Below are 26,649 nucleotides of genomic sequence, written 5' to 3'. Positions count from 1 at the left end.
CCGAGCTCCTCGACTCCTCCCCCGCTCTCCACTGCTCTTCCCGACTCCAGTCGGCGTTCCTCTGCCCCTGGGTGCCACGAGCTGTCCAGAAGCGCAGCCCCTAGCGGCGCGTCACTGCCAAGCCGGCCTCCGCGCGCCTCCCTCCTTCCTCGTCCCTGGCTGTATGCGATCCAGCTTGGGTAGGCGGGGAAGCAGCTGGAGCGGGACCGCCGCCGCAGCCACCCTGCAGCCGCCGGTCGGAGGTGCAGTCCGTAGGCCCTGGCCCCCGGGTGGGCCCTGGGGAATCGGCGCCGCTCCCGGGGAGCTGCAAGGCTCGCCCCTGCCCGGCGTGGAGGGCGCGGGGGGCGCGGAGGTGAGCGGGTCGGGGAGGAGCGTGAAAGGAGGTGGCGGCGGCAGAGTTGAGGGTCAAGATGCAGTCGGCGCCACGAGCTGCATCCATCCTCCCCGATTCCGCACCCTCTGCGGGCGTCCGCCCTGAACTGCGGGGTCCCTGATCTCCTGGCACCTTGAGGTGGAAAGTGAGAAGGGTGGAGAAGGGTGTCTGTTCCACTGATTCCCCCTCCTCCTCCTCTTGGTCTCCTAGAGCTAAGGGCAAGTCCTAGAGGTTGGGCCCAAGAGAAAGAAGGCCAGGAGACATTGTCCCAGGTAGGATGGGTCCCAGCAAGAAAGGACAGGCAGGTTACTTTCGCCCCCTTGGTAGTCTCCCTGCTACTTTGGGTTGATGCAGGGCATTTCATGGAAGATCGTGCAGTGCTGCTTGCGAACAGGTATTTCTAGCAGTCATTTTGTTTATTTCCGAGTAATGTAATCGTGGTGTGTTTAGGCCATTTCTGTTAGAAAGTAATTGGCCTCTTCTTTGACTGTCCTAAATTATCTTTGAGCCTTGTGTTCAGCCTCAGCCAAAACTTGTTGAAAATTATGCCCTAAAAATCTTGCTCTTAAAATAGAGCAGAGAGATAAAGAGCATTTTTGTTGGGAGATTTCCATTTATTATCTCTCCCACCCCGTGGAGAAGGATTGGTGTCAGTTTTTACTCCTCGGGAAGTTAGTTTTTTAGATGGAAAGACAGTCCAGGCCATAGTTAATTGTTGCTCATCACTATAGGAGAAACAGAATTCAGACTCCTGCCCCACCCCAACCCCCAACCTCCTGACTTAGATTCTAGTCCTTTTAACAGCCCCGCTGTTTGGAACCCTCTTTGTTTTCGAAAGCACCTCCCCATCCTTCCTTTTCTCCACTTGATTATTTCTTCATTTTATTGATCTCTGTTTATTTTTTCTTTCTTTAACCCTATAATTTTTTTTACTACGATTCTCTCTCGGTTGCTTCAAAGCTTGAGGCTATTTAATGGAAAAACAAAACAAAACAAAGCACCCGTCCTAAATAATTTGCAGGATGTTTAGAAACATAAGAGTAACTGTATATGCTGCCATTGGGATGGCTGCACTTTCTGCCTCTTAGCTAGTCACTCTGTCAGGGTATGGGGAAATGAGACAATGTTGAGAATGATAACTTGAGCAAATTTGCAGTAAGGAAATGAAAAGCTTTATCCAAGTCACTTTTTATTGTACTGGTGCTATGGAAAATGTGGTGAATGAGCATAGTTGTATTTTAATACTGAAAAAAAACAGGACAGGTGAAGACAAATTTTTAAAGAAAGGATTGTAAATGAGTTAGAAAAGTGAGAAAGAGGATACACCAAAAATGCGAAAAGAGTAAGACTCCAGGTGTGATAGAGGACGTAGGACATCAGGAGATGTATTTATTCCTGCTGGGCCAGAAACCAGGACATTAAGGTAACTGAGACTTTAACATAACAATAACATTGATAAATCACCTACCCCTTCAGGGCCCACATGTCTTTTCAACAAAAAGAGAAGTCTGATCTAGAGAATTATTCACTTTTTGTCCTGAATTTTTTTGATGCATTACATAACAAATGCATTTTTATGGCATCCTAAGTTACACTGCCAGACAATGTGGAGGCAGTGATCAAGGACAAGACAAACATGGTTCTTCCCTCGTGCAGCTTATTGTTCAATGAGAGAAATAGTAAACAGAAAAGAAACAATTATATAAAATATTACAAAATAAATTTAACAAGGACTGAGTGAATTATTCTGCTATAGAGATGGAACAGTATATGAAAAGTTCCCAAGGTACATAAAGTGGTTGTTCTCTTCTCCTTCTAGAAGAGGATGCTGTGGGTGAACAATACAGATAAGGTTAGAGAGGGGAAGCGCGGGCAAACTCATTCAGGACCTTTTATGTGATAGGAAGGTGGCTGTAGTCCTAAGTACAAGGAGCACTGATTTTAAGGAGAGACTTTTTATGACGATTTACATTTTAAGATGATCTTAGCTGCTGTGGAGATGGTTTGGAAAGGGTCCAAAGAGAAAGTAGGCTGACCCATTAGGAAATGTTTGCAGAGTTCAGGTGAGATGATAGAAACCTGAACTAGCCTCGTATTGGTGGAGAGGGATTTATGAAATATGTTGGAGAACAAGAGTCGGTGCAGGATTTTATGTCAAAACTGAGAGACAGCAAGGACTCAAGAATGACTCACAATTTTCTGATTGGAGCAACTGGTGGGTAATGGTGGCAGTTACACATTTTCAGGCAAATGGGACCAGGTCTGAGTGGAAAAAGTTCAGGTTTGAACCTGTGAAGTTTGAGATGTCACAGAAAGATGTCATAACCATATCCCCTGGGGAGGCAAAAAAGGGAGGCTCTCCAGGACGTAAGTGGATAGACTGGTCTTTGATAGGTAAAGTCGGTGATTGTTAATTTAAGGTGAAACTAATGAGCTCAGTTTTCTGGTTTTTCCCCAAAAACCTTCACCAACGTGGATACAGATACAGAGAAAATGGATAGCTGGATTCTTCCAGGACTAGAGTTTTGCCAAGCAGAGATGATGGAGAGTAAGAGAGTTGAGGATCTTTTCAAGGGAGTGACTATAAATCTAGTCTCGGTTTAAAGAGAAACCAGAGCAGGCTGACGGAGAGTGCAGGATATTAAGCAATTAGAGAGGTCGAGGTCAAGAGATCAGATTTCTTTTGCTGTCTAGAATTATCAGTGTGGACATTTAAACTAAGATTATTGGAAGTCCTGGAGATAGTGCTTGGAGATTTTAGGAAGTGAATGACTAAGGTGGGGTAGAGGCAAAAATTCATTACCTCCAATGAATAAGTCAAGGAAATAAGAGCCCCTGAAGTTGAATGGTTCATCCACTTGAATGATAAAGTCCAGGAAAAACATGATAGTTATTGGGGTAGAGAGGATGACCATGTGTATACTGGGAGCCAGAGTCTGCAGTCATAAGGAATAAACTAGAAATCAGTAGAGGACAGCAGTGAGGACAGCATTAAGGACAGGGAGAGGGTATGATGAAGTACCATGAGCTTCAAAGGAGCTGGGTGTTTGCAGGAGAGACGATGAAGAAGAGATGTTCAGATGTGGGCTCACAAAGTGAAGGTTACACCACCCCACCTCATGACCCTGGAGAGTTATGTTTTCTTGATAGCCTCTCCAAATCAGCAGGTTGTGAAATATCATCAAAACCTCTGCGGACAGCCCTTTCAGAGTTGCTGTCATCCAATAATAAATGCCCTATTTGTGTGTGAAACAAATTAGGTTCTATTTTTCAAAATTAACATAGCACAACAGCTGCCATTCAGCTTCAGGAATGTTCAGGAAATCCTTCTAAACTGAAAATCTTAAGAGGCTGTCTAGCTGAGTGTAACTGAATTCCCTATCATAATAATACATTCTCAAGTATTAAATGTGTACAGCAAGTCAAATGCCCATTCAGGAAAACTAGGTCCTTGACACGCACTTTTAGATTGAGCTCCCGAAGTTGAAGTGTTAAATATAGGGTGGTGATATTACCATTATCACACAGCTTCAAGACTTATTTAGTGTTGGAAACTACCACCAGAGTCAAGTATAACCTATTTGCCGTTTAACGAAGGAAATCGAGACTCAGAGGATCAAAGTGATTGCAGAAGCTTAGGCCTGCTCTTTCACCCCTACACCATGAAAACACAACTTTCTATAAATGACATAGTTGTTTTTTGTTTTTGTTTTTGTTTTTGTTTTGAGGCTGAGTCTCACTCTGTTGCCCGGGCTGGAGTCCAGTGGTGTGATCTCAGCTCACTGCAACCTCTGCTTCTCTGGTTCAAGCAATTCTCCTTCCTCACCCTCCCAAGTAGCTGGAATTACAGGCACCTGCCACCACCCCTGGCTAATTTTTGTGCATTTTTAGTAAAGACGGGGTTTCATCATGTTGGCCAGTCTGATCTCGAACTCCTGACCTCAAGTGATCCACCTGCCTTGGCCTCCCAAACTGCTGGGAGTACAGATGTGAGCTACCATACCAAGCCTATAAATGACATAGTTTTGTCAGTTATTTAATTTGGATTCCTTATGAATAACATCAAAAGAAAAGGTAGAGACACTATGGGCATCACCTGAGAGCTTGTGAGAAATGCAGAATGTCTAACCTCCCTCTAGACCTAGAGAATCTGAATGTGCATTTTAAAAAGATCCCCAGGTGATAATATTTGCATTAAAGTTTGACAAGTGCCTTTCTAGTGAGTCGTTCCCTTGGAAACACTGGTCTGCTCAGGTCAGCAGGATTGTGATGTCTGGAGAACCGGGAAGGGGATCCCCTTATAGAACAGAAAGAAGAGATATAGTCATAGAAACATTCTGAATTTTGAATATTATGAAACAACAGGAACAAAGTGTGCTGTGCAAGGAGTGACGCATTTTAAGGAATGGCATTTCGCTTCCCAGAAAGTGAAGAGAGGAAATTGCAAAATAGTGAGTGGACCTTCTGATACTGCTCCTCCTTGAGTGGAAAAGGGGAAAGAACTGCATGCGTGTTATTCAGCGTCCTGTATTCAAAGGTAACTGCTTGCTACTCTTTCGCAAGAGTAATTTTTCATTACTACAAACATAAAAATTAACATAAGTGAAGGTCAAAAAGCCACATCTACTATCGCCAAATGATGAAAGTATTAGATTGAATTCTGAATCTTTTAGTAGAGTGATTTTCAATCTAGATTGCGTAATAAAGCATCTGCTAATCTTTTTTAAAAAATGCTGTGGCTCAGGATGAACCCCAGACCAATTAAATGAAAACTGGGTGGTGGGGGTGACCTGTGATCACTGTGTTTTAAAACTCCCCAGATCATTAGAGCATGCACTTAGGGTTGAGAAACACTGCTTCAGTAGCTACATTCAGAAGCAACTCTGAGATTGCAGTTCTGCTTCTCCATGTGCCAAAACAGTGTGACTCTGCCTCACTGCCATAAGCATGGTGCAAAGCCAGGTCAGCAATATTCAGGTCACACTCACTGGCCAGTAGGGTTTTCAGAACATTGAGGGAAGTAGGATTTATTTCTTGAAGAAGCCTGCTTACACTAACTTTTAAAACAAATTGATACATGTTACATATTTATGGGGTACACATGAGTATTTGTTATATCCGTACAATGTGTAATGATCTGGTTGGGGTTTGGGGGAATTCATCACCTTGAGTACTTACCATATCTATGTGTTAAGAACATTTCAAGTCATCTCTTCTGGCCACTTTGAAATACACAGTACATTGTTACTAACTATAGGCAACCTACTTTGCTATTGAACATTAGAACTTATTTCTTCTAACTGTACATTTGTATCCATGAACCAACATCTCTTCATCCCCTCCTCCCATCAACACATCCTTCCAGCATCTGATATCTCTTATGCTAATCTTTACCTCCATGGGATCCACTTTTTTAGCTCCCACACATGAGTGAAAACATGCGATATTTGCCTTTCTGTGCCTGGGTTATTTCACTTAACATAATGGCCTCCACTCCTATCCATGTTGCTGCAAGTGACATGATTTCATTTTTTTAAGGCTGAATAATATTTCACTGTGTATACATACCACATTTTCTTTATCCTTTTGTTGATGGACATGTAGATTGATTCCATATCTTTGCTAGTGTGAATAGTGCGCAAAAACACACACACACACACACACACACACACACACACACGAGGACGGGTATCTCTTTGATATACTAATTTCTTTTCCTGTGGATAATACCCAGTAGTGGGATTACTGGATTGTATGGTAGTTCTATTTTTAGTCTTTTGAGAAACAACCCCCATACTGTTGTCTGTAGTGGCTGTACTAATTTACATTTCCACCAACAGCGTATAAGGGTTCCCTTTTCTCTGAATCCTTGTCAGCATCTGTTGTTTTTGTCTTTCAATAACAGCAGTTCTAATTGGGATAAATTGAAATCTCATTGTGGTTTTGATATGCATTTCCCTGGTGATTAATGATGCTGAGTATTTTTTCATATACCTATTGACCATTTGTTTGTCTTCTTCAGAAAAATGTCTATTCATGACCTTTACCCATGTTTATGGGATTATTTGTTTTTTATTGTTGAGTTTTTTTTAGTTCATTGTATATTCTGGGTATTAGTCCCTTGTCAGATTAATAGTTTGAAAATATTTTCTCCTATTCAGTAGGTTGTCTCTTCACTCCGTTGATTGATTCCTTTGCTGCACAGAAGTCTTTTAGTTTAATATAGTCCCATTTGTCTATTTTGTTGTTGTTGTTGTTGCTGTGCTTTTGAGGTCCTAGCCATAAAATCTTTGCCTAGACCAGTGTCTTCAAATATTTCTCCAATGTTTTCTTCTTGAAATTATATAGTTTTGGGTCCTATGTTTAAGTCTTTAGTTGACCTTGAGTTGATTTTTGTATATGGTGACGGACAGGAGTCCAGTTTTATTCTTCTGCATACAGATATGCAGTTCTCCAAGTACCATGTATTTGAAGAGGATATCCTTTCCCCAGTGTATATTCCCAGTGCCTTTGTTGACAATCAGTTGGCTGTAAATGTGTGGATTTTTTTTGTGTGGATTCTCTTAATCTGTTGCATTCATTGGTCTGTGTGTCTGTTTTTATACCAGTACCATGTTTTTTCGGTTACTATTTCCTTGTAATACATTTTGAAGTCAGGTAGTGTGATGCCTTCAGCTTTGTTCTTTTTGCTTGGGATTGCTGTAGCTATTCAGGATATTTTTTGGTTCATATGAATTTTAGGATTGCTTTTTCTAATTCTATGAAAAATGACATTGGTATTTTGATAGGGATTGCATTGAATCTGTATATTGCTTTTGGCAGTATGGCCATTTTAATGATATTAATTCTTCCAATCCATAAGCATGGAATGTTTTTCCATTTGTTTATATCATCTTTAATTTCTTTCTACAGTGCTTTGTAGTTTTCCTTGTAGCAAACTTTCACCTCCTTGGTTAAATATATGCCTAGTTTTTTTTGTTTGTTTGTTTTTTGTTTTTAATAGCTATCGTAAATGGGATTGCCTTCTTGGTGTCCTTTTCAGCAAGTTCCTTTGTTGGTGTACAGAAATGGTACCGATTTTTGTATGTCAATTTTGTATCCTGCAACTTTATTGAATTTATTTATCAGATCTAAGAGTTTTTTTTTTGTGAAATCTTTAGGTGTATCTAGATCTAAGATCATATCATCAGCAAAGAGGGACAATTTGACCTTCCTGTTTTCCAATTTGGGTACCTTTTATTCTTTCTCTTTCCTGGTTGCTCTGGCTAAGACTTCCAATACGATATTGATTAGAAGTGGTGAAAGTGGCATCCTTGTCTTATTTCTGTTCATAGGGTAAAGGCTTTGAGCTTTTCCCTATTTCAAAATAATGATAGCTATTATTATTATTATGTAGATCATATAAGCCCTTATTATGTTGAAGCATATTTTTTCTATGCCTAGTTTGTTGAAAGTTTTATCATGAGGGGATGCTAAATTTTCTCAAATGTTTTTTCTGCATCTATTGAGATGATCATATAGTTATTGTCCTTCATTCTCTTTAGGTGATGTATCACAGTTATTGATTTGCAGATGTTGAACCATCCTTGTATCCCTGGGATGTGTCCCTGGAATAAATCCCCTTTGATCATGATGTGGTTTTTTTATGAGTTGTTAGATTTGGTTTGCTTCTACAGACACACACACACACACACTTTTTAGGCGACAGGGTCTTGCTCTGTTGCCCAGGAGGGAGAGCGGTTATGTAATCATAAATCACTGCAGCCTTCAACTTCTGGGCTCAAGTGATTCTCCTGTCTCAGCTCCCGAGTAGCTAGGACTTCAGTTGTGTGCCACCACGCCTAGCTAATTTTTAAATTTTTTGTAGAGATGAGGGTCTCATTATGTTGCCCAGGCTGGGCTTAAATTCCTAGCTTCAGTCGATCCTCCTGCATTGGCTTCCTGAAGTACTGGGATTACAGGCATGAGCCATCATGTCTGGCCCTTGGTTTGCTAGTATTTTATTGAGAATTTTTGTATTTGTGCTCATCAGGAATATTAGTATGTAGTTTTCTTTTTGGTTGAGGCTTGTTTGCATTTGGTATGAAGCTAATGCTGATCTCATAGAATGAGTTAGGCAGAATTCCCTCCTGTTCAATGTTTCGGAATAGTTTGAAGAGAATGGGTGTTAGGTCTGTTTTGAAAGTTTGGTAGAATTCGACAGTGAAGCCATGTGGCCCTGGACTTTTCTTTATTGGTAGTTTTTAAATTACTGCCTCAACTTTTTTGTTATTGGTCTGTCCAAGTTTTCCGTTTCTACCCATTTCAATCTTGGTAGGTTGTATGTGTGTAGCAATTTATCCATTTCCTCTAGGTTTTCCAGTTTGTTGGTGTGTAGTTGCTCATAATAACTTCTCACGATCTTATGTATTTCTGTGGTATCAGTTGTAATGTTTCCTTTTCCATTTCTGATTTTTTATTGGAGTATTTCCTCTTTTTTTCTTGGTTAGTCTAGCAAGTGCTTTATCGATTTTATCTATTCAAAAAGCAAAACTTTTTGTTTCATCCATCCTTTGTGTTGTTTTTTAAGTCACAATTTGTCTAGTTCTGCTCAGATCTTTATTATTACTTTCCTTTTACCAATATGGGGTTTGGCTTGTTTTTGCTTTTCTAGTTCCTTGAGGTATATCATTACGTTGTTTATTTGAAATTGTTATGATTTTTGGTGTAGGTGCTTATTGCTATAAACTTCCATCTTAGCACTGCTTTTGCTGTATCTCATAGGTTTTGGTGTGTTGCATTTTTATTTGTATTTGTTGAGGGAAATTTTGTGATTTCTTCCTTAATTTATTCTTTGCCACCGTAGTCATTTAGAAACATGTTGTTTAATCATTTATTTTTACAGTTTCAAAAGGTCCTCATGTTATTGACTTCTAGTTTTATTCCATTGTGGTCTGAGGAAATACTTGATATGAATTTGATTTTTAAAAAATTTGTCAAGTCTTATTTTGTGTTCTAACATGGTCATTCTTAGAGAATGTCCATGTGCTGATGAGAATTTGTATTCTGTAACCGTTGTGTAAAATGTTCTGTGAATGTTTGTTAGGTCCATTTGGTCTAACGTATAGTTTAAATCCAATGTTTCTTTGTTAATTTTCTGTCTAGATTATCTGTCAGATGCTGGCAGGGGGTGTTGAAGTCCCCAACCGTTGTTGTATTGGAGTCTGTCTCTCCTTTTAGATCTGATAACATTTTATTTCTATTAATATATCTGAGTGGTCTGTTATTGGGTGTATATATGTTTAGAATTGTTATATCCTCTTGCTAGAATTGATCCATTATCATTATTTAATGACCTTCATTGTCTCTTTATACTGTTTTTGACTCAAACTCTGTTTTATTTGATATAAGTATAGTGACTTTTGGTTTCCATTTGCATGGAATATCTTTCTCCATCCTTTGCTTTCAGTCTTATATGTGTTTTTATAGGTTAGATGGGTTTCTTGTACCCAGCATACAGTTGGGTCGTGATTTTTTATCTATTGCTAGTCTATATCTTTTAAGTGGAAATTTTAATCCATTTGCATTTGAAGTTATTCAACAATGAAAACTTCCCAAGTCTAGTGAGAGATGTAGACACCCAGATACCGGTAACTTGAGATCTCCAAAAAGATACAATACAAAAAGGTCTTCCCCACAGCACATTATAGCCATATTGTCAAAAGTAAAAGACAAAGAGTGAATTCTAAAAACAGCAAGAGAAGAATGACTAGTCACCTATAAAGGAACCCCCAGAAACTAAAATTTTTACCTGTTCACATTCTGATTTACAGAAGGGGTTTGAACTTGCTTTGTAAAATAAGCAGATAATTAATGTTGTTTTGTTTTTGTTTCTGTTTGAAAAAGTCTTGACCATCATGATTGTTAGATTTAAAGATTTTGCAATTCTTATATTTTGGGAGATGCTACAGTATATACTCAGAAGAACTCCAGGCTGGGATATAGGAAACTTGGATTCCCTTGTGTGAATCTAGCAACCTTTTTCACCCTTAGATAATGCACATGATTACCATTAACTTTTGAATGAAATGAGCATGGTTTTCATTACTTCTGGTTTCTTTAACCACTCTTGATTCCCAACATTGCCAGTGACATCTCCAAATGGATATTTACAGTTTTTTTCCTACTCTGGTACCTTCTGACTCCTGCCTGCCCTTCTGGGTGCATGGACCATACCAAGGGAGTGGTCTGTCTTGAAAGGTGTGAAATGAAACATGTAATTGATTTAAAAATAGTAAAAGTTCTTCTTTCCCAGGATTGGTTACTCCTAGGTAATGCTGAGAAGAAATGAAATGACCAAAGAAAAATTGGATTTAAACCATATGTTAGACCAAATGGACCTAACAAACATTCACAGAACATTTTATACAACGGTTACAGAATACAAATTCTCATCAGCACATGGACATTCTCTAAGAATGACCATGTTAGAACACAAAATAAGACTTGACAAATTTTTGTACTCAAATAACATACTAATTTGAGTACAACCATAATTGTTACACCTTGATACTTATAACCCCAAGAAAACACCCTTTCCTAAACTCTGTACATGCACCTGAATAACACATGTCTTAGCTGGACTGACTACCTGGATTCAAATCCTGGCTCCCCTGTTTTCTGTCTTATGTCCTTGGATAAATTAATTTTCTTCTGCAGGTCTCAGTTTTCTCATCTACAAAGTGGGTATGACAGTGTTAGTACCTGTCTCTTAGAGTGGTTGTGGGGATTCAATCAGTTAATACATAAAAACCACAAGAGAGCTGAAATACATTATGTCCTATATAAGCATTAAGTAATATTACTATAATTATTGTCTTTCTAAAGTTTAACATACTGATGTATTTGGAGTTACTGGATGTGACTCATTTCTAGGGTAAAAAGTTGAATTTTCCTGGCTCTAGTCATTTCAAATTTCATTTAGTAAACCAGCATATTTTTGAAACATTCCACCTGTGCCTGTAAAGTCCATTAAATCCTCTGAAGTGGTCCACATCTGCTATGAGCATAAAAGAAATTGTGCAATGCGGGTAGAATGGAAGAGTATTTTTCTTTCAGACCCAATTTTGACACTAATTCATGGCAACCTGATTTGTATTCTTGAGCAAATTATTCCAAATATGAACATTTCAGATGTTAGTCTCTCAACTAAAAAATAATTTGAGAGATTTTTCCAGGAAGAATAACTGCATCATAGTTTATGCAGCCAACCAATAAAACGGCGTCATGTTGAGGTCCAAAGAGCGTGGGTGGATGAGCAGAAAGAATACTCAAACAGCTGTAGGCAGGTGAAAGATGATTTTATTCAACAGCAACTCTCATCAACAACTTTCTCACACCGTCCATCCTGTCTCGGCTGCTTAGTCTGGTGGCTCCCACACACAGCTGTGGGGCCTGCTTTCCCTTGCCTTAGGAGTCAGCACCTTAACTATTTCTATTTCTCTCTCTGGGCATGGGCAAGCCAAGCTGTATCCTGGCTCCCCCTGTCCATCTACAAAGACAGACAGCTCTGACTCTCTCTTTCTCTGGGCACGAGAGTGCCTGTACAGTGTCAGCAGGGCAATTATACCTTTTACTGACAATAGTGGCTTAGAGCCAAGTGATGAGTTTTCCCTATGTTATAGCGATGGTGGTGAGCTTCTCTGTTATGTCTACATGGCTATGATAACAAGTGAAGTTATATGCCTGTGCTGTAAACTCACTCTGGATGCTTACCTCTGCCTGTCCTTGACCAAAGCACCGCCATGTTTCTTACAAAGAGAAAGAAAAAGATTTCATAAATATTATATAATTTAAGACTATAAGCGTATTACTAATCCCTTTTTCCATAGGTAAGCTATCTTTCTCAATGATACATTGTAAGATCTACAGTGAATGATAGAAGTCCATGGTATTTACTCTTTTGTTATATTTTGATGCCTATTTTTCTTAAGATATTATTTAAGTGCCAGGGTTCATTGTTAGCTGATTTATCTAGCTCTCATTTAATGATAAAGTCACTAGCTACTGAAGTATATAGGGAACTTTATAACCTCCACCTCAAATGACTCTAGATAGTTTTGGTTTAAATGGCTTTTTAAAAAATGTTTTTTCTTTCTTCTCTTGTCTTGTGATCCGTCACTTAGTATCACAGTCCTCTCTGCCTCTGGCAGCATTTGTGATTTGCTGCCTCCGATCTGCTCAGAAGCTGGGTAATCATGCTTGTTACAGTGTGTTTTTCAAAAAAGTTCTGAGTGAAAACCTCAGTCCCTTTTCTCATGTGCTCTAGTGAGGTAGGAGGCAGATCTTGACTCAGACACTCAGGCAAGGTTCAGACACTGGACCAAACTGAGGTCAGGGCAGAAGCACCTTCCCATAAGACATGCCCACCAGTGTGCCATGTCAGTTTACTATTGCCATGGCAATGCCCAGAAGTTGCCACCCCTTTCCATGGCAACATCCCAACAACACAGAAGTTACAACCCTCATCCTAGAAATTTCTGCATAAATCACCCCATAATTTGCATATAAATAAACTAGGTTTAAATATGAGTGCAGAGCTGCTGCTGAACTGCTACTCTAGGCACACTGCCTATGGGGTAGGCCTACTCTGTAAGGAGCAGCACCTCTGTTGCTGCTGTAAACTGCTGCTTCAGTAAACGTTGCTGTTTAACACCACCAGCTTGTCCTTTTCCCAGGCAAAGCCAAGTACCCTCCTGAGTTAAACCCCAATTTGGGGACTTTCCTGTCCTGTATCACTAGTGCCTTGCTGCTCAAAGAGGGGTCCTCAGACCAGCATTGGTATTGCTTTCATTAGAAATGCAGAATATCGCGCTTCCCTCCAGACCTACTCAATCAGAATCTATATTTTAATGAGATTCCCAAGTGATCTGTGTGCGCATTAAAATTTGAGAAGCTCCACTTTAGCACATCACCTTTGTGACAGTTAATTTTCCTATTGAGATGCTTTTTTAAAAAACGAAAGATTTATATGGTATGAAGAGAAACCAGAATAGTGATCCTTTTTTAGCTTACAAATTGTCTTACTGTGCTCTATGTTAAAGTGTGGTGAAATATTTTACCTCTAGAAATACAGAACATTATTACAATGTCTAGAAGTGTTTTAATGTTCAGCAATAGGTAACTGATGAACATTTTATTTTCTCTCCCCTAGGATATTCTTGGTGATCTTGGAAGTGCCTGTATCATGGAATCAATCTCTATGATGGGAAGCCCTAAGAGCCTTAGTGAAACTTTTTTACCTAATGGCATAAATGGTATCAAAGATGCAAGGAAGGTCACTGTAGGTGTAATTGGAAGTGGAGATTTTGCCAAATCCTTGACCATTCGACTTATTAGATGTGGCTATCATGTGGTCATAGGAAGTAGAAATCCTAAGTTTGCTTCTGAATTTTTTCCTCATGTGGTAGATGTCACCCATCATGAAGATGCTCTCACAAAAACAAATATAATATTTGTTGCTATACATAGAGAACATTACACCTCCCTGTGGGACCTAAGACATCTGCTTGTGGGTAAAATCCTGATTGATGTGAGCAACAACATGAGGATAAACCAGTACCCAGAATCCAATGCTGAATATTTGGCTTCATTATTCCCAGATTCTTTGATTGTCAAAGGATTTAATGTTGTCTCAGCTTGGGCACTTCAGTTAGGACCTAAAGATGCCAGCCGGCAGGTATATATTTTACATTTTTATTCTTATGTATCTGGTATTTTGTAGTTAAACAGCTAAGCAAATATCAAACATTTTAAAACCAAATTCTGACACTTTCCAATGATTATCATTTGAAAATTAATTATGAGCACCTGAAGATTAATGTTCTGACCTTGTAAGGGCACATTCTCATTCCCAAAATGATGTAGAAATCTGGGAAAATAATGTGAACTTCATCCAGTTCAACTTGAGAATAAAGCAGATGGGGCGCTCGGTCAAAACCATTGTGGAATGAGCTTTCATAAATAAACACATAAAATATGTTTAAAAAATTTTTTAATGTGCTTGAGCATTATAATTAAGCATGATTATAAACACCTTTATTGGTTTTGTCCGTAAAGACAGTTGATTCGATTCCTTAGAAAATAAGTTTAAGTATTATATCATTGTATGCTGTATATCAGAGTCATGATAACCATTTACTTTCCAGTCTTTATTTTAATGACCAGTAAAAGAACATATACTTTTCTACAGGCTATTTCTGAATCTTTTTTTTCTTTTGCATATCCACCAAAGTTTAGCAGTGGATATAGAATAAGCAAATTAGAACCAGGACCTGTGAGACAAACCTGAATTTAATCATATACCCATATTTATACCAAATTTAAATTTTTAACAGAAAAAAATGTGGAACAGTGATGAAATTCAAAATAAGCTACAAAATAGTCTAAATTTGTATTTTGTAGTGTTTGTGCCTTTATTTTGAATGTTTGGTTTATTTTTAGACTTATTATATCATATTATAATTTATACAACATTTTTTCCAAATGAGTTTTTTAAAAAATTTATTCCACCATTGTCACAACTGTAATAAATTAATTTAGAATACTTTTTTCTTACTTCTGTTATAAAAGGATCTCTATTTTAAAAGTTCACAAATGATTATATAATATTCATTCAAATAGGATTTGTCATTCATCTGGCTGTTATCTGAGATTAATAATCCAAAGAGTGTTATATTGTCACCATTACATAAATAGAAACATGCAAATATTTCTATGTGGTCTATTTTAGAGTCCTTATACAAACATCTTTAGGGATATATTTAGGAATTTGTTTTCCCCAAACATTACTTGGAGACTTTATAGCAATATTTTTCTAGCCTTGAATGAGGTGGCCTACCCATTAGTAATAGCAGCTCACTCCAGTAATGAACTTGGGGCTCAATAAATACTTGTTGAATTTTCAACTATATTATAGTATCTAACAGATTTCGATAGTTTGAAAGCCTACCCTTGCCTCCACCCATCACGCCATTAGAGTTTCTGTAAAAGTAATATCTTTGTCTTAGAAAAGGACAGTTGCTTTTCTATTTAAATTAACTAAGCCTTATAATTTTTTTACTTGCCAGGTATATCATCATTATTTAGAGATGAAAGAATTTAATATACTGACCAATGAAATAGTATACCTGAGATTATTATGGTTTTTCTGAGATACTTGGTGTATTGGTTTCTAAGCCTAAATTTTATTTAAAATCTTACTAAATTTTATTTAAAAATACAGCATCATGACATAATTTAAAGATTTTAATTGCAGATGGCCATCCAAAGTGCATGCCCACTTCCAGTCATGCTAAATATCTGTAAAGGGCAGTGTTTGCACTCATACTACTAGACAGAACTGCTACAGTCCTAAAACTACATATTGTTCATGACAGCAGGGAGTGCCAGCCCCACACTGTCTCCTGTGGGAATTAGAGAGGTGGAGTGGGGCAGCAGCATGACCAGCAGCTCAAAGTCCACCTGAACCCCTGGAGAGGAGGCCTTACCTGGCTGCTGCTGCTGAACCATGTGGCCTAGAAGAGTACACTTTTCTTTCCACCTGCCCCCCTCCCACCTGAGGGATCCCCTCTGACGCTCGAGGTTGCAGCTACAATTTCCTGCATTTTATTGTCCTGTTATCATAAGTGGTAAGGACTTTTTTGTTTTCATGACACTGTTTAAAACCTATTAATAGTAGGTTAATACATTCATAAATGCCTTATCTCCTGAACTTTAACCATTTGTATCACTCAAGGTCATCACAGGTGATGCTCCATAAGTGGAGCATGCGATTGCTACCATTTTTATAAACAACAGTGGTAATGTTGAGTCTTTTTATTTTTCCCACAGGTTTATATATGCAGCAACAATATTCAAGCCCGACAACAGGTTATTGAACTTGCCCGCCAGTTGAATTTCATTCCCGTTGACTTGGGATCCTTATCATCAGCCAGAGAGATTGAAAATTTACCCCTACGACTCTTTACTCTCTGGAGAGGGCCAGTGGTGGTAGCTATAAGCTTGGCCACATTTTTTTTCCTTTATTCCTTTGTCAGAGATGTGATTCATCCATATGCTAGAAACCAACAGAGTGACTTTTACAAAATTCCTATTGAGATTGTGAATAAAACCTTACCTATAGTTGCCATTACTTTGCTCTCCCTGGTATACCTAGCAGGTCTCCTGGCAGCTGCTTATCAACTTTATTATGGCACTAAGTATAGGAGATTTCCGCCTTGGTTGGAAACCTGGTTGCAGTGTAGAAAACAGCTCGGATTACTAAGTTTTTTCTTCACTGTGGTCCATGTTGCCTACAGCCTCTGCTTACCAATGAGAAGGTCAGAGAGATATTTGTTTCTCAACATGGCTTATCAGCAGGTACTGAACGTGCTTGTTATTTATCTGATGCTAGTATAGTTTTTTATTTTATACTTTTTATTAGTATAAATTATAAAACATAAATTTTACATGCCTTTTAATGGAAATTTGATTTTCGTATACTATGGGAGGGGAAAGAATTGTTCTTTAAACAATGTTTTCGCATAAGAATTATGTGGCTAATTCAAAATTATTTCCAGTAAAGGCTGCTACCATCCTTTTCCTTACAGAATAAAAGCAGAAATGTAGAGGGTTGGGTTCTCCCCTTTTTTCAATGTTATAATTGCAATGAGTGCTTTCAGTATTCAACAATTCATTATTTTAATGTTTTATAATTGGTCGTGCTCCACAAAATGATGAGGCAACTCTCAGTAAATATATACAATAAAATTAGAACAAGTAAAAATACAAAACAGAACAGGAAGACAAGATCAGAAGAAAAAAGTCGAATACACCTCTGCTGAGAGTGTCTACACAGCTTCTCTTTTGGCTTTGAGATTTTCAACACAATGAGAAAGGAGACCCTATTATTTACAAAGCTCTTGTTATCAAAAACCAGAAAAGATAATAGTTCCACGAGTGAAGCTTTTCTAGCACTTAGCTCTCAAAAAAAAAAAAAAAAAACTTAGGGAGGACTTCATGGAAAGGGCTTGATGATGAGCTAGACTATGGTTTTCCTCCATAATTCCCAAACCACAAATGTAATTTAAGGGGTTTCCCTGAAGCTGTTTGGTATAGCATTTCTCAATGAAAGCCAAGAACATTGCACCAAAACAAATGTGTAAAAGCATGTGCATTTTGTAAGGATCGAAGGCATCATAGTCCAAGTATGTGGCATCTAGTACTTAAGCTTATTTCAACAATAAAACCTAAAATAATATTTTTCTAATTAGTAGATTGATAACCTTTAAGCCATTCACTTTCTGAAAAAAAAAAAAAAAACAACACTTCTCTTAATGAGATACTAAGGCTTTTATAGTTGCTCAGTTGGCTCCCTTATCTCCTTCCAGTCATTTGCCCAGATCTCACCTTCTCAGTGAGTCCTACGCTGGATACCATTTTAAATGCTGCTGCTTCCACCCCAACCAGTATTCCAAATCCCGCTGACTTACCCTGCTCTACCTTTCTTTTTTTAATAACACTTACCATCTTCTAACACACTTGATTTCCATGTTAAAAATACATTTACCAGTGTTTGCCTTCTCCCATCAGAATGTAAGTTCATGAGAAGAGGGATCTTTGTCTGTCTTTTTCACTAATACATACCCAGTGCCTAGATCTGAGCCTAGACATTGTGGACACTCAAACAGCCCATTTGTGGGATGAATGAATGAGCTGGAAGAGCAGGTAGATCCAGGTTGTAGTCTCTGAGTACACTGGGTAATGCTGTTATTTTGTATTGTATAGATATCAAATAAGAAGATGGTAGGAACTCTGGGGCCTCTTTCAAGATAATGGTATGATTGCCTCAGGGAACTAATGGTTAAGAAGCAGCTTTTTGTTGTTGTTAAATTTTAAGTATGTTTTGTTAACTGGAATTGGACAAAGTTAAACTGTTGTTAAGTTAGAATCTGGTTTCCATTAATAGATACTTATTTAAACAAAAAATTTTAGCTGATGGAGGCCAATACTTGATTTATACTCTAATTATATTCTGCGTGTAAATAGAACTTCTAAAGGTAGTCCCTACACAAAATACCACAAATTCAGAGTTAACTGTCTGACTTGATTATATACACATTATCAATGTAAGTAAAAGATGTTTGGAAAAATACTGTATATAAATGACACAGTCGGAGAGTTGGGAATCATATTAAATGAGGCAGTTCAAGTGGAGAAATATTTGAGCTCCATTGGCCTTTATAGCCAGGGAAATCATAGCTTTCTAGGAAGAGAAGATGAGAAGAAAGACAAAGCAGAGATATATTATTCATGTGATGGAAGAAGATACTGATGTAGTTAGAAATTCCCTGCCTAGATCCAAGTTGAACTAAGGCCAGACTGTATCCCAGATATTCAACCAAGTTTAAACCAGCTTGTAAAAGTACTTCAAAACTAAGTTTAACTCCAGTAACTTCTTTTGTGTCACCCTAGAACCAACCACTAGGCATTTTATGGTGTTGGACTCCAGAGTCCCTGTAATGATGATGTATTACAAATGTGATGGCAAAGCTTTGCCCCTTTATTCTAGCACGTATACAAGGAAAGAGAAAGTTTTGTCCTCCTTTTGTTTAATTCTCTTTTCCCCTACACCTGGAGCAGTATCATCCAGTAACATGTTCTCTATAATGGTTTGTTAGACTGAATTAGTACAACTTAAATATGTCCATATATGACCAGGTTCTTCTTATGCCAAGAGTGAACTCTGTGCTGAATCAGTTAATGTTCTATTAAACAAAGGAAGTTCACATTTGCTTTCTTGTTAGGTTCATGCAAATATTGAAAACTCTTGGAATGAGGAAGAAGTTTGGAGAATTGAAATGTATATCTCCTTTGGCATAATGAGCCTTGGCTTACTTTCCCTCCTGGCAGTCACTTCTATCCCTTCAGTGAGCAATGCTTTAAACTGGAGAGAATTCAGTTTTATTCAGGTATGTGGGGTTTTGTTTGGTGAAGGACTGTGCAGGATAGGATTTCCTTGTTAAGAACAAATGAATTTTAAATATTTTCCTTATAAAAAGGGTGCCTTTGAGAGTATATTTATGCATCTAGATACATTATGCTGGAAGCCAGCTTAGGACTGCTCTGGTTAAGTAAGTGAAACACCAGTCAGTATATGATTGTATTGGAAGACTTTGACAGCACTGCCTTCCAGTATACTATGTTAAGAATGAAAAGTCATCTTAAAAGAGAAAAAAAAATGAAAGTGGGGAAGGATGAGCCTAGATCAAATTTAATGTTGAAAGTCAATTTATTATTAGCCAAGTTAATGAAAAATTATTTTATGTTTTGAGTCATCTTGATCTGTCCAGAAAAATCTTATTAATTTGAACTCAAGTGGGGGTGTCAATCTGAATATTTTAAAGAAATGTGTGTATATATACACACACATACGAACACAAGCAGTGGCAAACTAGGTAACTAGATTAATGGATTATAACATGCAGCCAGCCTTAAGAATTTTGTTAGTACAGGTATTTAGTGTATCAGTAGTACACTAATATGTATGGATGTCTGTAAAGGGATTTCAAACCACCATTGTATTCTTCAATAAGTTAAACTTTCACTCTCTCCAATAATATCTAAATAATAAGGTTGCATATTTTAAAAATATATAACTGAAACATAGACCCTTCCTATATTTTTGCAAAATCTCTACTGGTTGTATCCAAATGGTTTACAGCACAGTAGACAAATTCATGTCCTTTGGTGGTACACTTAAGTTTTGTTTCATTTTGTTGCTTATTTGCTTGTTTTTTTTTTAAGGTCATGTAAAAATCTCATTCAAAGCAGGGCCATAATGCTTATCTGAATTTATTTTTCCTTTTTGAAGAAAAGGGAGAGTACTTTCCCAACAGCTAGTTTAAACATACCTGAAAAGAAATAGAAGGTTCTAGGCAGATGCAAATTATCATTATAAATTTAGATGAGTAATTGCAAATATTTTGCCTGCCAGAGGGTTGATATTTTCTCAGTAAAGTTAGACATTACATCATTATACGGATGTAATATTACTTTTATATAACAGACTATTTTTCAAAGTAAGCAGTCTTAAACATAATAATTTAGCAAACTAAAGAATGGTGATCTTTTAGAATTTAACCTGTAAAGTGCCTAACTGAAGTTTTCTTACTAAACTCTGTATTTGAATTATTGTTTATATTAATACTGCAGGATTTTTCATACTTGCCTATTAACCAGTATGTATATGTGTGCGTGTGCCCATGAGGATGCTCATTTAATTTTAATTTAATTTAATTAATTTTAATAATTTTAAATGAGTTTATTTAATTTTATCATATATCTGTTTATGTATTAACAGTGATGTGTCACCTAACAATGGGGAACATTCTGAGCAATGAGGCAATTTTGTCATGTGATCATAGAGCATATTTATACAAACCGTGACCTATTGCTCCCAGGCTACAAACCTGTACAGCATGTTACTGTACTGAATACTATATGCAATTGTAACACAATGGTAAATATTTGTGTACCTAAACATATCTAAACATAGAAAAGGTACAGTAAAAATAGGGTATATAATCTTATGGGACCACCGTTGTATATGCAGTCCATAGTTGACCAAAATGCCCTTATGTGGCACATGACTGTATTTATGTGTATGTGTACACACACACACACACATATACACACACACACATTTCTTTAATACACAACTGGTAGGAATGTGAATAATTTTTATAAAGAAGAGTTTAGCAGTATGTATCAGTACCCTTAAGGAAAAGCTAGATGTTTTGACCAATAATCCTACTATTAGAAACCAGTCCTAAGAAAATAAATCAAAATATGGAAAATGGCCTAACATGACACTTATAGTTGAGGAAAATTGAAAACAGTAAATTATCAACAAAAAGGAATGGTTGAATAAATTATGCACATCCATTCAATAGAATATTATACAGTATTAATGTCATCTTCATACTTAATGACATGAGGAAAATGTTCTTGATAAAATAAATGAAGTAGTAAGAATATTGAAGTGTATGCAATCGCACCTCATTTGTGTAACATAAGGTGTGCATATAAATAATACATATATATGCATATATAAAAATATTAATATTGTTTAATTCAGTAGAGGACAAAGGTTAACTTGATAATTTAAGACAAAATAGTTTTATCAAAATATAAACATGGTATATCTTGAACTTAATTTATGGGTTTCAGTCATTTGTTGCTTATTCTTTGTTTCTTTTCCTTTCTCTCCTGGCCCAAGTCTACACTTGGATATGTCGCTCTGCTCATAAGTACTTTCCATGTTTTAATTTATGGATGGAAACGAGCTTTTGAAGAAGAGTACTACAGATTTTATACACCACCAAACTTCGTTCTTGCTCTTGTTTTGCCCTCAGTTGTAATTCTGGGTAAGATCATTTTATTCATTCCATGTGTAAGCCGAAAGCTAAAACGAATTAAAAAAGGCTGGGAAAAGAGCCAATTTCTGGAAGAAGGTATTGGAGGAACAATTCCTCATGTCTCCCCAGAGAGGGTCACAGTAATGTGATGATAAATGGTGTTCACAGCTGCCATATAAAATTCTACTCATGCCATTATTTTTATGACCTCTACATTCAGTTACAAGTATGCTGTCAAATTATCGTGGGTTGAAACTTGTTAAATGAGATTTCAGCTGAATTAGTGATAGAGTTTTCTTGAAGTTAATTTTCACAAATGTCATGTTTGCCCATGTGAATTTTTCTAGTCAATATATTATTGTAATTTAGGTATGTTTTGTTTTGTTTTGTTTTGCCCAACTGTAACCCTATTGTTACTTTATATTTCACAATCAGGCAAAAATACTTACAGTTAATAATATAGATACAATTTTAAAAACAATTTGCAAACCAGCAGAATTTTAAGCTTTTAAAATAATTCAATGGATATACATTTTTTCTGAAGATTAAGATTTTAATATTCAACTTAAAAAGTAGAAATGCATTATTATATGTTATTTTTAAGAAAGGACATATTATGTTAGCATCTAGGTAAGGGTGCATGATAGCATTCCTATATTTCTCTCATAAAATAGGATTTGAAGGATGAAATTAATTGTATGAAGCAATGTGATTATATGAACAGACACAACTTAAAAAGACAAATTAAACCTGAAATTATATTTAAAATATATTGGAGACATGAAATACATACTGATAATACATACCTCATGAAAGTTTTTATTCTTTATTGTGTTACAGAGCAGTTTCATTTTCATATTAATATACTGATCAGGAAGAGGATTCAGTAACATTTGGCCTCCAAAAGTGCTATCTCTTAATACAGTACCAATCCTGGGAACTGTATAATAGTTCATACTTAGAACAAAAGTACCAAGTTTGCACACAAATAGTCTGTCAGCTGACCTTTGTTGCACCTTAACCAGTCACCACTTGCTATGGTATGGGATTATACTGATGTTCTTTGAGGGATTGTGATGTGCCAGGTGTGGTTCTAAGTACTTTACTTGTATTATCCCATTTAATACTTAGAACAACCCCGTGAGATAAGTAGTTATTATCTTCATTTTACATATGAGGGACCAAAGGATAAAAAGTTATTTTCCAAAGGTCATGCAGTTAATAAATGGTGGAGTGAGCATTCAAGTCCAGGTAGTCATATTCCAGAGGCCATGGTTTTAACCACTAGGCTCTAGAGCTCCCGCCGCACCCCTATGCATTGTGTTCACAATGCCAATCTAGATGCTTCCTCTTTTGTATAAAGTTACTGACATTCTTTAGAGTGGGTTGGGTGCATCCAAAAATTGTATAAAAATATTATTATAATAAACTTATGACTGCTTGTAGGGTAATTCACAGTTACCCTATTCTTGCTTGTAACATGAGCCTGGAGACCCGTGGCAGTCCATATGCCTCCCTATGCAGTGAAGGGCCCTAGCAGTGTTAACAAATGGCTGAGATCCCATAGAGTCTTTCAAAAATCTCTGTAGACCTGGTCTTCTCCTTTTCTCTTCCTGAGAAGTTCTCCTGCCTGCATAACCACTCATTAGGTAGCAATTTACAAGCATGAAGGATATTAGGGTAAGTGGCTAATTATAAATCTACTCTAGAGACATGTAATCATACAGATTATTCATAAAATTTTTCAGTGCTGTCCTTCCACATTTAATTGCATTTTGCTCAAACCGTAGAATGTCCTACATTCCCCCCACCCCCATTTGCTATTTCCTTATTAAAATAGAAAATTATAGACAAGATACAATTATATGCATTCCTCTTCCTGAAATTATAACATTTCTAAACTTACCCACATAAGTACTACTGAATCCAGCTGCCAACAATAAAAAGACTTTTATTTAGTAGAGACTACCTTTCCCACCAGTGGCTCTTTTCCTACAACTGCATTGTCAGTTTGGTAATTCACTCATGATGCTCTAATGTTCTCCTCTTGGTGAATTTTATTATCTTGTACTTTCTAACTGAGCTCTCTATTTTCTTTATTTTAATTATATTTCTCCCCACTTGATAATCACTTGTTAGTTCTTGGTAGGAATTCAGTTGGGCAATGATAACTTTTATGGGCAAATACCTAAACATTCTCTTATAGTGAACTAATGAAAATAACAGCATATTTTCAGTATTTTCTTGTTCCTTAAATTCCAGTTAATACTATGCTTAACCATTTAATGTGACAACAAAATGAAATATTCCCAAAAGTTAGATGACTATTAAAGCATATATTGTTGCATGTATGTATTAAGTAGCCAATACTCTAAAAATATCACTGTTACAGATAAATGAGGCCTTTAAAAATATGAAAAACAAACTTTTGTGAAAATGTATAAAAGATGCATCTGTTGTTTCAAATGGCACTATCTTCTTTTCAGTACTACAAAAACTGAATAATTTTGAAGTTTTAGAATAAATGTATATAATTCTAAATGTTTAAATGTTTTTCTAAAAATGCAAAACTATGATGTTTAGTTGCTTTATTTTAATTCTATGTGATTATTTTTCTTAATTGTTATTTTTTTATAATCATTATTTTTCTGAACCATTCTTCTGGCCTCAGAAGTAGGACTGAATTCTACTATTGCTAGATGTGAGAAAGTGGTGGTGAGAACCTTAGAGCAGTGGAGATTTGCTACCTGGTCTGTGTTTTGAGAAGTGCCCTTTAGAAAATTAAAAGAATGTAGAAAAGATACTCAGTCTTAATCCTATGCAAAAAAAAAAAAAAAAAAATCAAGTAACTTTTTTCCTATGAGGAAAATAACCATGAGCTGTATCATGCTACTTAGCTTTTATGTAAATATTTCATATGTCTCCTCTATTAAGAATATTTAAAATCATATTTAAATATTAATATATTCATGCTAACATTATTTTTCAAAACATACATGGAAATTTAGCCCAGATTGTCTACATGTCAGGTTTTTATTTAAACTGTAAAATATTTAAAAGTATGAATAAAATATATTTATAGGTATTTATCAGAGATGATTATTTTGTGCTACATACAGGTTGGCTAATGAGCTCTAGTGTTAAACTACCTGATTAATTTCTTATAAAGCAGCATAACCTTGGCTTGATTAAGGAATTTTACTTTCAAAAATTAATCTGATAATAATAACTTAAGGTATATTATACTTTCATTACAATCAAATTATAGAAATTACTTGTGTAAAAGGGCTTCAAGAATATACACAATTTTTAAATATTTTCATATATCTCCTATCTAATATGATAACTTAATTCTTCTAAATTACCACTTGCCATTAAGCTATTTCATAATAAATTCTGTACAGAGTTCCCCCCCAAAAAAGAGATTTATTTATGAAATATTTAAAGTTTCTAATGTGATATTTTAAAGTATCATAAATGTAATAAGTAAATATTTATTTAGGAATACTGTGAACACTGAACTAATTATACCTGTGTCAGTCTATGAAATCCCTGTTTTGAAATAAGTAAACAGCCTAAAATGTGTTGAAATTATTTTGTAAATCCATGACTTAAAGCAGGATACATACATAGTATAACACACCTCACAGTGTTAAGATTTATATTGTGAAATGAGATGCCCTACCTTCAATTGTTCATCAATCAGTAAAACAAATTCTGATATATATTCAGTACAAATGATGAGCCCTAAATGAAATGTAATAATTTCAGTGGAAACTCAATCTGTTTTTACCTTTAAACAGTGAATTTTACATGAATGAATGGGTTCTTCACTTTTTTTTAGTATGAGAAAATTATACAGTGCTTAATTTTCAGAGATTTTGTCCATATGATACTAAAAATGTTTTGTTCAGCCTAACATACTGAGTTTTTTTTAACTTTCTAAATTATTGAATTTCCATCGTGCATTCATCCAAAATTAAGGCAAACTGTATGGATTCTTCCAGTGGCCAGATGAGCTAAATTAAATCACAAAAGCAGATGCTTTTGTATGATCTCCAAATTGCCAGCTTTAAGGAAATGTTCTCTTGAAATTGTCTTTAAAGATCTTTTGCAGCTTTGCAGATATTCAGACTGAGCTGGAACTGGAATTTGTCTTCCTGTTGACGCTACTTCTTTAAAAGCTGCTGCCCATTACATTCCTCAGCTGTCCTTGCAGTTAGGTGTACATGTGACTGAGTGTTGGCTAGTGAGATGAAGTCTCCTCAAAGGAAGGCAGCATGTGTCCTTTTTCATCCCTTCATCTTGCTGCTGGCATTGTGGATATAACAGGAGCCCTGGCAGCTGTCCCCAGAGGATCAAGGCCACACCCAAAAAGAGGAAGGCAGATCAGAGACCAGAAAGACCTTGACTACTTCCCTACTTCCACTGCTTTTTCCTGCGTTTAAGCCATTGTAAATCTGGGTTTGTTACATGACGTGAAAATCAATCCTTTCTGCCCTTCAGTTCTTTATCCTGATACCGTTTAACACTGTCTGAATTAACTAGACTGCAATAATTCTTACTTTTGAAAGCTTTTAAAGGAATATGTGCAATTCACATTAAAATTGATTTTCCATTGTCAATTAGTTATACTCATTTTCTTGCCTTGATCTTTCACTAGATATTTTGTATCTTCTTGGAATATATTGTCTTCTTTTTAACTGTGTAATTGGTAATTACTAAAACTCTGTAATCTCCAAAATATTGCTATCAAATTACACGTTTTCTATCATTCTCATACTGCCTTATAAACATTTAAATAAAAAGTAATTTAATGCTTTAACTTCTGTTTTGAAA

At 36.4% G+C, this 26,649-nt stretch overlaps 1 protein-coding gene across 4 annotated transcripts; it reads left to right on the top strand.

Annotated features, from left to right (window-relative positions):
- STEAP2 (STEAP family member 2, metalloreductase) lies at nt 1–26,649 on the top strand. 4 transcript variants are annotated; one of them, XM_011956210.1, is made up of 7 exons: nt 2,119–2,159; nt 4,798–4,910; nt 13,566–14,090; nt 16,244–16,771; nt 19,198–19,362; nt 21,672–21,819; nt 25,917–26,649. In XM_011956210.1, the coding sequence occupies exons 3-7, from the start codon at nt 13,599–13,601 to the stop codon at nt 25,946–25,948; spliced, it is 1,365 nt and encodes a 454-aa protein (XP_011811600.1). In that variant the 5' UTR covers nt 2,119–2,159; nt 4,798–4,910; nt 13,566–13,598; the 3' UTR covers nt 25,949–26,649. The 4 variants fall into 4 exon arrangements, with proteins under 4 accessions (XP_011811598.1, XP_011811599.1, XP_011811602.1 ...); XM_011956208.1 differs by lacking the exons at nt 2,119–2,159; nt 4,798–4,910 and adding an exon at nt 1–352; XM_011956209.1 differs by lacking the exons at nt 2,119–2,159; nt 25,917–26,649 and adding an exon at nt 66–352 and having other exon boundaries at nt 21,672–23,243.

The sequence above is a fragment of the Colobus angolensis genome, unplaced genomic scaffold (assembly GCF_000951035.1).
Source record: "Colobus angolensis palliatus isolate OR3802 unplaced genomic scaffold, Cang.pa_1.0 Scaffold410, whole genome shotgun sequence".
In the NCBI taxonomy this organism is placed as follows: Eukaryota; Metazoa; Chordata; class Mammalia; order Primates; family Cercopithecidae; genus Colobus; species Colobus angolensis.
The sequence above is the reverse complement of the archived record's forward strand: the minus strand, read 5'-3'. Positions and strand labels throughout refer to the sequence as shown.